Here is a 13,652-nt window from a genome sequence, read left to right on the forward strand (position 1 = left end):
CAGGGTTTTGTGACTGATTCATTGCTTGCTGCCTTACTGATCTGGATCAAAATGAAATGTTTTCTGTCCAGTGCCCCTTGCACAGTTTACCACTCAAGACAGTTCTGTAGTGCCCTGAGTACGAAGAATTGGAAAAATTATTCTTAGGATGGAAGTTCAGAGGCCAGAGTTGCTTCTCGTGTATTGCTAATGCAATTTAGTAATAGCTCTTCCCTTACAAGGAGGTTGCCATGGGACACCTGTCCTTTACTATTATACAGTGAGTGACCTAACAAACAAGTATATGGAATGAATGTGTATGGAATGAAACCAAGTCATACTGGATTTGGACTCATTTTCACTACTGGAAGTAACTGTTACTTCTGTGAGAGAGGTGGAATAATTTATTTCTTATTATAGATTGCATCACTGCTTTTCAAATGTTATTTTAATCAGATTCAAATGTATCCTGAAATGACTCATGCTCCAAAACTAATTATATCATCCACAAAGTCTAAGCATTACAACAACAAACAACACTTGCTGTGGCTGCAATGATAATATTTGAACTGTAGTTACCTACTACAGGATTACCATCTTGTTTAAGAGCAAGTTCAAACCAAACCCAAACCCTTCAGTGGTAAACTTTGAAGAACGTTAGTCAGAAGCCTTCATCCATTCTATATGAGGTTGGCTATTCCTACAGTAGTAGTTACTCAAAGACAGACTGGTATATTTCTTGTCCTATTTTTATATAAGCATCTCTCTCTTCATTTGTCATGAGAGACACAAGCTCTGGGTTTTCACTAACTTGGCCATATGAGCAGGGCTGGCCAGCTACCATTAAAATAGGACCCAGAGTTTCCTGTTCCTCCTCTTCTTCAAAGTTGCTGCCTATTACTTTCACTCCTGCTCCTCTTGAGTGCTTGGCATCCTCTTCAAACTCACTGCTATCATTGTGGGATCCATGTAGTTTGCTTTTGACAACAGGAGCTTGATCTGTGCTAGATGATGACTTGGATTCATGGATCAGAAGAGTCTTGATGATTTCATTATCCATGACAGTTTCTTTAACATTTTCTTCAGTTTCTTCAGAAGCATTTACTCCTAATACACAACACTAAGTGTTAGAGGGATCAATCATTTACAGTTACCACAGGCATCCTACATAGATGATATTTTTTCTATTCTGGATCTTTTTTACCCACACTAGAATTGTCTTGAAAATACAGACATTTCTGAGAGCTTTCCACTGTAAAAATTACCACTAAAATTACTGCATGGCTAAAGCCAGAAGTTTTAGGACACACTTGACCTCTGGCTTTAGGAATATAACCTCAATCAGTCTTAAAACTAGATTTTGGAAACCAAGGTCTGATTACCACTAACACAGAATTGAAAGATGATTTTCTAAACCAAGCTCACTACATTTTCAGTGGGAAAGCTGTACTTAACTGCACTAAGGCTGCGGAATTAATTTATGAATTCACTAAACTTACCAACACTGTTGTTGGTAGCTGTTGCTGCTCCTTCCACAGTGCTTTGTGACAACCAGATAGGTTGCTTTTCAGTTGCTTTTTCTCTTCTTTTCTTCTCATGCTTTGAGTCTTGGACATCAATAGTTAAGTTTTGGGTGTATGTGAAGCCAAAAGCAGAACTTGTGTGTGCCCATTTTTCAGGGCGGCTGCAGGATTCCAGCACACTTGAGCCCAACTTTGGATCAAAGCTGAATGAGGTGACACATTTTGAAGAGGTAGAATTCAGGCAAGAACCCCCCCAATTCCCATTAAAAAAAAAACCTGAACAACGATCACAAACAAACAAACCCCAAAACCATGTTTTGTCAGCAGATTAGCTTTAACAAGTGCTCTAATAATTTACATTGCCTTTTACCTCTCAGAGGCAAGTGGTTCTGAACCATTGATTTTTGCAAGGTTTCTTCAGTAGTGCATCTCTGGATGAATCACACTGATAGACAAATATTACTTTCATACAGAAAGGGCTATGAACATTAGCTGAAGGAATAATCCGGGAAATAAATTACTTTAAAAATGTATCCAAAAATTAAAAAGGTATAGCAATAATTTAGGATGCCTTAGATATTACAGACTTCTTCATTATAAACAGCTGACTGTACTGAACAAAGCAGAACAGAGTACATAGGCTGCAAGTTCAGTATTTCAAAGATTTTACAACTGTTAAGTTGTTGGGGGAATTTGTATTGATCAGAATTTCTAGTGTGATGTTCATACCTTTCTGATAATTCTGGTATTTCTGTTGGCTGAGGCTCCAGCAAGTCATAGGGCAGCACAATATCTTCGGTCTCACGCAGCAGCACAAAGACAGGCTCGATCTGCTCGTTGAACTTGGCCAGCAACGTTCGAGCGTCGTGCTTTGGAAACGCTGAGCCATCTTCCTCTACTTCAGTGTTGCAGTAAGTGCAGCGAAAAGTCTCTGCAAGGTTTTCCAAAGCGGGAATTGTCATGTTCACAGAATGCAAAAAGATCAGTAGGATGTTGTTAAGCAGCCTGCAGCCTGGATATTTACCCAGACTCTGACTTTATCCATTTGTTCACATTAACTAGGGGAACTCAATTCTACAGGCAAACGTGAGACAGATTGGATTATACACTTGTTATGCACGTGAGAAATGTCTCAGAAGAGAAATTTAAACTAATGATAGTATATGTCTGTCTAGCTTATTTTCTTCTCCAGTCTCATCTTCTCAGTTCCTAATGTAACAGAAGACATTTTCAAGCATAAGTAGCATCTGATTTTAATTGTTCCAGATTCAGAGTCAAGGCAAATGCTAAAACCCCATATTTATTCAGGAAAACAGACAAAACTTCAAGCTTATTCTGTAAAAATATATCACCAGCTTCAATGTTTGCATTTTAGTAACTCGACAGAGTCCCTCTATTTAGAAGAAATGGATGATTTTGCTAAGTGGCAGAACACAAATTTCACTATTGGCATTTCAGGTTAGTCATATATAAAGCTCATTCTGCCTGGTTCTGGCATCCTTTGCAGATCCCATGACCCAGATGTCAGCTGTGCTCTGAGTAACGTATTGCACTATGATGCCATTTTCACTCATTTTGAAACAATACTTTTCAGTTATTTTGGTTTTAGAGAAGAAAAATCCACAAGCTCTGACGCTACTTCTGCTATGGATGTGTTGTGTTGACCCGTGAGGAGCTTGAACTTCCCAGCCCAGGAGTGACAGAACTGCTCTGCTGTGGTGCCACTGAACTGCAAGATGCTTAGTACAGTAGGTGACTGCAAATTGTTTTACCCATCTTGTCCAACTTGTCTGTCAGCAGGACTGGCCACACAAATGGATTAACCAAGAGATTCAAAGCAGAGTAAAGACAGTACTGTGTTCATATTTCCATATGAGGAAGTGAGAGTCACAAGACTTGGATGAGTTAAGATTACTCAACCAGGTTCAAAGCAAAGCTGAGGCCTGGAATCTGATTCTCAGCCCCAGCTTGTACATTCAAGATGAATTTTCCTTATGTTTAGCATGTTCTACAGAGGCAGCACTTCTCTTACCCTCACCTCCCAGCATCCCCTGTTCCAGACCCTTGTCCACCAGCAAACAAGAAGCATGTTCTAGCAAATATGCTAACATTCTAACAATGCTTTTATTGCAAAGTTCACTTAGGAAACAATTTTGTGCTATTAGGGTTAGTCTTTAAGATAACAGCAAATAAGCAATATAGGTAACGCACCTGTAAATGCATCAAAGAGCTGATTGACTTCAAGGTCTGTGTACGTGCTAGAGCAAGACGGACATTTAAAAGAGGATCTGGTCGTTGAATCCCGCTCATCTGCTTCTATTTTCCGGCGCACATGATCCAGTTTGTATTTTACCACATCCACCAGCACCTTATAATTGATGTAGTAATAATTGTGCCTCGTGCTCTTCCCATTAGGCCCCGTTTCAACTCGCATCCGCAGCTTCACCAGCTTGTCCGCCTTGAGCGCGTTGAGGGCAGCGCGCAGTTGCTTACGCTCGTACTTGAGCAGCTGTAACAAGTCCTCCTCTTTCACACAGGGGTAGCGGATCAGCACATCCAGGGCCAGGGAGCACTCCACACCATAGAAACCACGCACTATGTATTTGGCCAGGCGCTTTAGGGCTGCCGGCACCTCGCTGGGCACGTTTTGCTCCTCCATCAGGAGCTGAACCACTGTCAGTGGAGAAGTGCTATGTAACAAAGAGAAGGAGGTGAGCTGCAGCAAATGCTTCTTAGCGCTCACAGGCAGATGTAAAACATGTCATTTGCTGTGCTGCACTTCTGCAAGAGTCTCCACTGAATAGAGGAATGTAAGATCCTTAACCTGCATTGGGGATGGGAAAGCTATTAAGAGGTATCAGAAATTATAGAATCTTGAGGTACACTGGTTACCCCTGAAATATTGATAGCCTTTTGTGTAAAAAATGTGTAAAGAGAAGATACCTAGGAAAGTGTGTTAAAGAAAGTTCATCATCCTCCCAGAAGACAGCACATTTAACTTGCACGTCTAGGTCTGCCTGTTTGCATTCACAGCCAGCCAGGTAAGAGCAGAAGTAAAAGTAAAGCCTTCAAAAATAAAGCTCAGGACAAGAAATCTTAGTTGAAACTGTATCTGGCTCGGTGGCAAAGCCACAAGAGGCATTTGAACACCTGTTCACACACTCTTTGTGGTATTTCTGCTGCCTGCTGTGATCAGACATATTTTGCAAAGCTGGGGCACAGGATGCTGCAAATTATCTGGCCCTCAGCACAGGGTATTTGGGGTAGCACATTTTATCCCTTTGTGCTCTTCTCATCTACAAGTAGGACTTGTGGCCATATTCCTAATCTCATTAATGAGAATGTAACTAATTTTAATCAGTCCAACTGTCCTAACAGTTTCTTATTTGCAAGGAGAGAGAAGAAAAAAAAAAATAGAATGTATTTCAACAAAGCTACATGCTAATTCCCTTCTCTGAGGCATGTTAAAATCCTACAGTAATATTTGACACCACTGCCTCTAGCCAGATGGTTCTGCAGTGAGCCATGCAATGCACAACCAGAGTGCTGGTGTAGCCACTGGGTCAGGAGCTGGGAGGGTACAGGATGGCATGTTATGGCACACTACATCCAGCCCTGGCATCCACTGCAGTGGCTGGTAAAGCTCCAGCCCAGGTAACTGTATATTGCTATCAGAGCTTCCAGGGAACCTTTATTAGAAATCCTAGTTAAACAAACAACCACTTGCACTAGCCTAGTACTTAGGCCATAATTAAATTTGCACTTCACAGGGTGCATCTTATGGAAAACAAAGGCAATGGAAACCTGCTGGTCTGAGTCTGGAAACCCTGAAGGCAATGACCCAAGTTTCCTACAGGAAAAGTGAGGGAACACTGGAATGGGCTGTCCAGGAAAGAGGTTGAATCTCTGTACTTCAACAGGACAAGACCTGGAGCAGACTGACTTGGCTTTGAGAGTAATATTCCCATGAGAAAGAGACCAGATGGCCTCCAGATCCTCCTCCTAACCTAAATTCTTCTGTGCTAAGAGAGTTAGAGTTAACAACAGTAAGGAGAGAAGCTTTGGCAAAGTCAGTCTGTTCCTTGACAATCTTTCTCAGACTAAGAGCAGCATTTCTGTGCTCTTTGACAAAAGCCTTCATGAATAAGCACTTTTTAATAGTTGTTCTTTTTATTGTTATTATTTTTATGTTACTATTTCACTTCTCCTTTGCCCTCATCCTCAAAATGGGCTTAACAAATTTAACCCACAGAAAAATATGCAAACTTATGCTTCTCTTCCTGGCCTAATTTTGAACATTTTTTCTGTGCTTGCTTTACAGTTAGCAGTAAGGAAAGGATAGACAATGTCCTCAGCCAGTTTTAGAGAAGAGTAGCATGGCTTTGAGTTTCCTCAGGGAAGCACTCTGGAAAGCACTGAGCCTTGTCCTTCCACACTGGGCAGAGTCCACAGAATGGAGGCACTGGAGCCTCCAGCACAGGCCCAAAGGAAAGCAGCCACCTTGGAATTCTGTAACCCAGAGCAGCCCTGCTGAGGAGCACAAAGGGCAGCATTTGTATAGGGAGTGTAACTGCTCACATGCATTGGTCTGGGATACATCTCAGAAAGGGCTGGGGTGCCCTCTGTGTGGCTTTGTGTCATATGACCTCCAGCTGGATTGTGGCAGTATTAAACAAAAGAACAAAACTCTTTCTTCATCTGGTTCTTGGCTAATATGTCAGCAGAATGCTGGCACTTAAAGGACTTGCATTAGATACAGCTTTCATAACTCTTTTTTCTTACCCTAAGTCAAATACAGAATAAAATGATTTCAAAGGGAGTGGGATAAGTAGGTAACATCATTAGGGAAGAAGTAGGACCTGAACTGTAAGCAGGAGGTTTGCTGACCTATCAGTTCTCTACATGACTCCTTAGCTCAGACTGGCACTCGTGTACTTGCATCTCTAAAGCAAGCACTACTCTGAAGTGTTTCTGAGCACTTTGATGCTGAAAGCTTGTCAGGTACAGTCTTAAAACCATGTAAAATAGTCATAGAAAAAAGCCCCAATCAATCAAACACACAGAAACCCCACAAACTCCAGAAAACCCCACCACACTCATACAACAGAGCCTAACCTTCCCCCTGCCATACCTAAACACAAAATTTAAATACCATGAACATATTCTGGGATACAAGTGACCAGCTTTTTTCAAAAACAAATCCATAGAACCCACTGTCCACTTGCAGGGGAACTTTAAATATGCAAGGCTTTGGTTCAATACAAAAGGAAATGCCTTTCTTTTTTAAAAATGACTGAATTTGACCTGAGTAAGAGACATTCATGGGAAAAACAACCCCCTCAAGAAATCTTCCTTTAGGCTACAAAAGAATCGAATCTGGATGTATTTTATAATAAAGTTACTTAAAATAAAAACAGGGGAAAGCTTTTTCTACTGTGCTCTGCTATATTTGACGTTTTATTTCTCCTATCCACCCTGAAAAACCTCTCAGTCACTTAATCACCCAATTTGAAATCTCACAGTTCTTGAAAACTACTGATTTTAAAAAGTTATCGCATAGTTTTCAGTTAACAGGCAGCAATTCTCTTTTGAGAGGAGCTGGAGACCACCCTTACCAAGGAAAAGAGTAGGAAGTGTGTAGCCCTCTGAAGCAAGAAGGGCTTTAAACAGAATTCTGCTCTGCAGCTGAGCTACAGTCTGTGTTAAGGATGTAGATTTTTCCCTCCCTTTTTTCCCCCCGCTGATAGCATGTATACAAGATATTCTACTAGAAGTCAGAGTTTAACTTTGAACTTCCTCTGCTTTTAAAGTATTTATTTTTATGAGGGTAGGAACTATCTTCATAACACATTTATTTTAAAAATTATTCAATACCTTAGATGTTTGAGTAGCCCTGCTGCTTATAGTTTATATGGAGCCATTCCCATAATCAGAAACTACATTTAGGATCCCCTTTTCGCTGTGGGAAACCTACACAGAGTTGCTTGTTGTGCCAGCAGGCAACTATTAAAAGCAGAATTTCAAGTCAAGAGGCATCATATAGAGCAAGTTTTGCAAGGTTTCTCTGAAGCCAGTTGCTTAATTAGCATTTTTTTGAGCTGTCTGAGAAGACAAAGTACCCATCTCACAATTTAAAAGGCACTAAACCAGAAAGATTTGATAGGATTTTGCCAGACTTCATATAACCCTATCACTTGCAAATCAGTTAAAAACCTTATAATTACCTCTCTTGTACAGGCAGAAAATTTCAGGCTGATGTTGTAGAGAAATTGCTCCTTTCCTAAGAGCTCAAAGCAACTGCAAAACAAGCTTAAGTACTTCCCAGCCTTTTCCTAGACCTATCTGTGATAAGCCCTAATCATCACCCAGCTGGTGCAAGAGTCTCCAAATCACATTTCATTAGCAACTGAATGAGTTCAGCCTTATAGCTGTTGTGTCATGATGAAGCTATAAATCTTATTGCTCCATGAAATCCACCTACAACAGGCAAGGACTGAAAATGTGACTGCAATCTTTGATTTAGTGTTTTCATTAGCATAACTTTACAAGACTAAAAGTAACATAATCATTAAGTCCTTTTGTTGTTGCTGTGAACCAAGTACTTAGGAGAGGTAATTTACATAATTTGTTTAGAAGCTTTCAGAACCAACCTGGAAATTTTAATATCTTGAAGGAAAATCTGGAATGGTTACTAGTTCCCATATTTTTACTTACTATTTTACTTTCTTTCCTTCTTCAAAAGGAAAGAAAGAGCAATTTTTCACTGTACCTTTCTAGAAGTTATGGATACTATATTATGGATTAGATATCTCTGTTTAAAAACAATGTTGAAATAAGGTAGCCAGACATTGTACAGTATAGGGTTAAAATACTGAATTCTATTAGAATTGCAATAATCACATTTCATCTCAAATCTGTGCCTCTGAGAATTTTTTTTTGTATCTGCACAGTGGAGGCTGGTGTTTTGTAGTGATGTGACTTACAGCTCCACTGTACATGTTGCAGCAGGTATTGTGCTTTCGTTACTGCTATTTGTTGCTGCATTTCTGACTCTCTGACTTGCCAGGCATGTGGGTCCACTGAGGAGTCAAGGTGTGGGTGTTTGCATAGGACAGATTGTGGGACTGGCATCTGTAAATGTCACTACAGAACGTAGTGCCTCTGAGAACTGGTGGATATTAGGAAAAAAAACTCGTATTTTAACAGTTGTAAGCAGGAATTAAAAAAACTTCAAAGGTTTGAGGTTGCTGTTTAGAAACTGCAAGAAGAGGTGACTGTAAAAAAATCCCTGAGATTAGCTCTGGTCTTGCTTGCAATTTATAGTAGCAGAGATTGGTTTCATCTCTTATGCTGAGAAAAAATCTACTATTGCTCTTTTTTTCCCCCCCATTAATAAGAATCCACTTGGCAGATACTCAGAGCTGAGAAGTATATTTGGCATGAACCTTCAACTGCAAACATAGAATGTCCGTAGGGTAAAACTGAAGAGCTATACCTCATTCCATATAGTGGTTCTCGAGCATGATTCTTTGTTGTCATGTTACAGCAGAAAATGCAGGGGAGCAGGGCTGCTTGCTGCTACCTGTTGGGTTTAGTCTGTGGGAAATGTTTACAATAAACAATTCCTGTGGGTTTCTTTGCCCAGCGGTTTGAACAGGTAAAGTGTTGTATAACCTCAGTGCTGTAATTCCTGTTACAGCCCTCAGCCTGCATGTGGAAGTGTAGAACCAGATGACAACAAAACAGCTTTCTAAATTAAGGAGGGGATGGTGTGGCTGGTAACACTGCTTTCAGAATCAGGAAACGGCTGTCACCTGTCATGCTGTGTCTGACAACTCCTTTGGCAAAGGACAGCTAACCCCCATGTAGCAGACAGAGGTGCTGGCTCAGCTCTGCACACTCAGAGCCAAGCCAAAAAAAAAGTGTAGTATTTATTAAAAAAAAATAAAGAAGGTATTTCAGAGTGCTTCCCCTGGCACCAAGGGCCGTGGGAAGCAGGATTTGCTGGTATGTTGTTGTGATATTGTGTAACACAGACATTAATGAAAGTGGGAGCTTGAGACGGGGATAGGCAAAGTCACTTGGCTTCCTTTCAAACCCGTTTGGGTGGCTGGGATGTTTATCTGGAATGATATGGGTTGATAGGAAGGAGGCAGATAATCAGCTGAGCAGTCTCCAGAGAAAGAAATAAATAGAGTCTGATCAGAGGTTGGAGGAGAAAATTGCTGCTTTGGGGGGCAAAGGTATAGGGAAGGTGTTCACAAAGCAAATGTAGTATGCTTGACCCATTGGCAGAGCAGAGGCTGGTGCAGATGGCATGGTGGGAGGTTGTGGTGCACGCGTTGACTAAACGAGATCTGTGTCAAGTTCCTTTATTGTCTCTCTTTCTCACACAGAAGCCAGAGTCTGCTGTATCTTTCATTCTCCTCATCAATTAAAATCTCAACCTGTCTAGCTCAGACACTCAAGCACTACACAAAAAGAAAACGCCAGAATCATAGTAAGTACTTGTAGGTAACCTGCTGCCCTGTGCTCACAGGGATCTTAATCACACAGTCACATCTCTCCTCTTTGTCCTTGTGCTGGTCCTTTCAAAAATCAATGCCTCACCAGCACGGGGGTGTCTGTGTTCAGCATGCTCTGAGCCCTGCTTATTTTGTGACTCGTACAAACCTTGCATTGAATTCATTCATTCATTTTTAATCAGTTCCCCTATGATGCTCTGCCTTGAAGACTTGCTGGGATCAAACTAAATCAACTTTCTTTGACAACTTTAGACTTTTTGCATTAGTTTATCTTCCTGATAATGAGAAAAGTAAGGGAATATTGTGCCTGTGTTACATATGGAGCTCTGATGTACAGAGTTTGAAATCAAGACTGCTGGATAGTTTTGAGAGACTCAACTGAGATGTAAAAAAATTAGGATTCACTTTACAGTACTTTATATGATTGCAGCATAGCTCCCACTGTCTTAATTGCCTCTGTGATCCGTACTTCCAAAACACAACCCCTGGTATCACAGACTGGGCACCAGCTAGACACCACAACTTAATGCTTGTACAGCACCTGGCAGAGCTGGGGTGAGAGCCGAGTGGACCCAGCAGGTACTGAGATGTACCTGTAACATCATCCCTTCTCTTGCAAGAGAGATGTCTGGAAAACTGGAACAGGTTTCTGCTTTGTTATGTTGTTCTCATTCTTCACAGGAATGCAGCCGATCCTGTGCAGTGAGCGAAACAAGGGATCCCTGCAAAGGGAATTTTGGGATCATCCAAAGAGATTGTATCTGATTCAAAAAGAAAGGGGAATGAATGGCTTCTACGCTTCTGACCACTTCACAGCCTCAGTATACTTCTAATGCAACTTATCTTGATTTTAAATCTGAAGAACAGTTGCTTGAGATAATTTGTATTTTTAATTTCAATTTTCTTTTCTTAAAAAATCAATTTAGATATACTGTCTCTCAGCATAATTGAAAATATATGGTAACAGCACTTGCTGCAGATGAGGAAGTACATTTTGGCTGGGGATTCAGCTGACAGCAAAGGAAGGGTCAGTAGAGGAGCATACTGCAGTTGCTAGATCTTCATAGCCTGCCACTATTGTCTGTCTTCTGCTGTTTTACTTCTCTTTCCTCTAACATTTACTGACACTAGCTCCTGCTCCTTTCACCTTTTTTTTTCCCTTCCCTGTTTTCTCCTTTCCATCCAGTCACATTTACTTCTTTTTCCCAGCTGGTTCACACAGCTGAAGGTTCATGGAGCTGGATATGGCTGTCTTAAGAGAACTGTTTCCAGCTCTCAGGGGATGGTGCATGTACACCTCTTGCAGAAATGTAAATGTAGCATTTTGGAAACTATGCTGATGCAAATTATATGTAACTACTCAAAGCTTAAATACTGGTGCAATTCAGATGGTGGGTGTAGCCTGAGAAAAGACTATGTCTAGTACCTGAATTAAAGCTCCGCTTTAAAAACAAGATGGCAATGCAACACTTTGCTACAACTCAGTGCTCGTGATCTAATCTTTTTTAGTGCAGACCAAAAAAAAAAAAAAAAAATCTTTCTGACTGAGATGACTCATTTTCACTGAAATATAAAGAGGAAAAAACCTAAGGATTTTTTTTCCTACACTGTGTATCTGCCAAATAGAGAAAACTTAGCAAGTTTAAAAGAAAGACAAGACCAATAGTAAAAAACATTAAGCAAAGACTGGAGTTAACTTAAGTGCAGAATCTCCAGCAGAGGCAGTCTCACTACTGGGATCCTTCTATTGCTCATGTGTAACCCTTGAGCTAGGAGAACAAACTTTGCAAAACAGATTAGACTGAGACTGTCCTATATACAATTAATGTAATTCAGAGCTGATTCACTGCAGATCAGAAAATGTCCTAAGTATTGTGCTTCTTGGTATGTAAACAGGCTAGCTCCTTTTAAATTATTGTCCTCTCCTGTACGTAACTGTGTGGGAGCAGACATAGTTACAAAGGACCTTTAAAATCTTTGATTCTGCCCAGTTACAATGGTCTGAAAAACTGGTAGGCAGAGCTCAAGGGAACAACCACATGGTCTGCTTGGTTCTAGATCACAGCCTTTGGCTAACTGGTATGTTCAGTTTCCAGACTCTCTTGACTGTCAAAGGCAGCTTCTTACAAAATGCATAAATATCTGCAGTTTTCTCCCCAAGGCAAACTGTGGCTTGTGCCACTTCTTTAATTGAGCATTACTCCTGGCTCATCTTGTTCTTCTGGTCGAAAGGATGAGAGGTTTTACTGCTCAGAGAGCTTGGGTGTGCCCTTCTCACTAACAGTTCTGGTCCTCCAAAAGCAGAAGAGTTCATCTGATGATCCATGCCATAAGCTGCTGTTGCCAGCCACTGAGGTGGAACCCAGCTTTTTCTTTGCATTTCTTTCCTCTTGCATCTGTAGCCCAAGGAGCTGGCCGTGTGAAAGCGGGACCCGTGCTTGTGCTGGGAGGAAGGAGTATTTTGTTGTTAGTTGTGGAGCCTGCCTGAAACTCTCACCTGCTGCTTGTCCATCCACTCTCCATCATGCCTGCTCACTCCAGTGAAAATCTTTTATTTACTCTTGCTGCTTTCCTTGCAGGTATTTACCAGGACATCTATGGGCCCTGCTTTGGAGTTTTCCTTCTAAGCAAAGCCTTGACTTGTAATGGACTCTAAAGCAAACTCACTTGCACGCGTGTCCCAGAACTACTGCTTGATTTTGATTAAGATTCAAATTCCTGCCTTCTCCTGTCCTCATTACCTGCCAAAATTTTGCTTTCTAACATGGGAGATTACATTCTTTTTTCCTCTGAAATGGTATGGGGCTTCACTGCACGAGTTCCTGAAACAGTAAAGGTAAAAAATTTTCTTTGCAAACTGACTTATTTTTTTTTTCCTTTCAATGCCAGCACCCAAACAGCTTGGTCTCTTCTGTAACACCTTATTTAATTTATTTTATAGTAAACTGGATTAACTCTTTGTATTTACATAAACAGTAAATCTGCTAGAAGCTAAGACTGAACTTGGTTTTTCTAGAACTAGACTATGCAGTAATAATCAAAAATTAAGTATGATTTTCTTGTTGCTCACATATTGACCTTTTTTTGCAACAATTTCATTTTTCACAACTGAATTAGGAAAGCTGCATAAGACTCTTATGTAAACTTGAAGAGAAAAATATATATGGTTACTTGACCTGGGAAAAAAACAAACCTAAGAAAAAGTAATGAGAGCACCCCCTCAGTGTTTGTGAGGGATCTCAACTATGTGTGCATCAAATTAATATGAAAAAAACACACCCATTGCCACTGTATCTTTCTATGTGAAATAAAAGGCAGCTAAACAAATTCCCAACATTGCAAGTAGCTGCAAACATTTCTTCAGTGAAATGGTCTTAGCTTCCATGTCTGTGCCTAGAGCAACAGCAGCAGGGGGAAGGCAGTAAACTGACATTAAAATAGGTATGTCTGTCTGTAACAAAAGCACATTAAATTTTTTGTCTGGCTTGACAAAACTTTCAGACTTGACAGGTATAGATTAAATCAATAAGCAATTAATTACATTCATCACTTTTGGTACATTAAGGCAGACACAGTAAGACAATGGTTGGGGGTTTTGTTTTTAAATACCTTTGTTTATTTTAGT

General features: G+C 40.5%; 1 protein-coding gene and 1 long non-coding RNA gene across 2 annotated transcripts; one reads left to right on the forward strand and one right to left on the reverse strand.

Moving 5' to 3' along the window:
• Positions 1-368: 368 nt before the first annotated feature.
• On the reverse strand, positions 369-7,882 carry LOC137472122 (general transcription factor IIE subunit 1-like). The gene is made up of 5 exons (XM_068186863.1): positions 7,727-7,882; positions 3,714-4,192; positions 2,232-2,433; positions 1,479-1,705; positions 369-1,086 (listed from the first exon to the last, which is right to left on the reverse strand). The coding sequence occupies exons 2-5, from the start codon at positions 4,159-4,161 to the stop codon at positions 692-694; spliced, it is 1,272 nt and encodes a 423-aa protein (XP_068042964.1). The 5' UTR covers positions 4,162-4,192; positions 7,727-7,882; the 3' UTR covers positions 369-691.
• A 353-nt stretch (positions 7,883-8,235) lies between these two features.
• Positions 8,236-13,188, forward strand: LOC137472126 (uncharacterized). Its single transcript, XR_010998029.1, has 3 exons — positions 8,236-8,494; positions 9,906-10,002; positions 12,607-13,188. It is a non-coding gene; the product is annotated as an uncharacterized lncRNA (long non-coding RNA).
• Positions 13,189-13,652: the final 464 nt, after the last annotated feature.

This window comes from Anomalospiza imberbis, chromosome 4 (genome assembly GCF_031753505.1).
Source record: "Anomalospiza imberbis isolate Cuckoo-Finch-1a 21T00152 chromosome 4, ASM3175350v1, whole genome shotgun sequence".
Lineage (NCBI taxonomy): Eukaryota > Metazoa > Chordata > Aves > Passeriformes > Viduidae > Anomalospiza > Anomalospiza imberbis.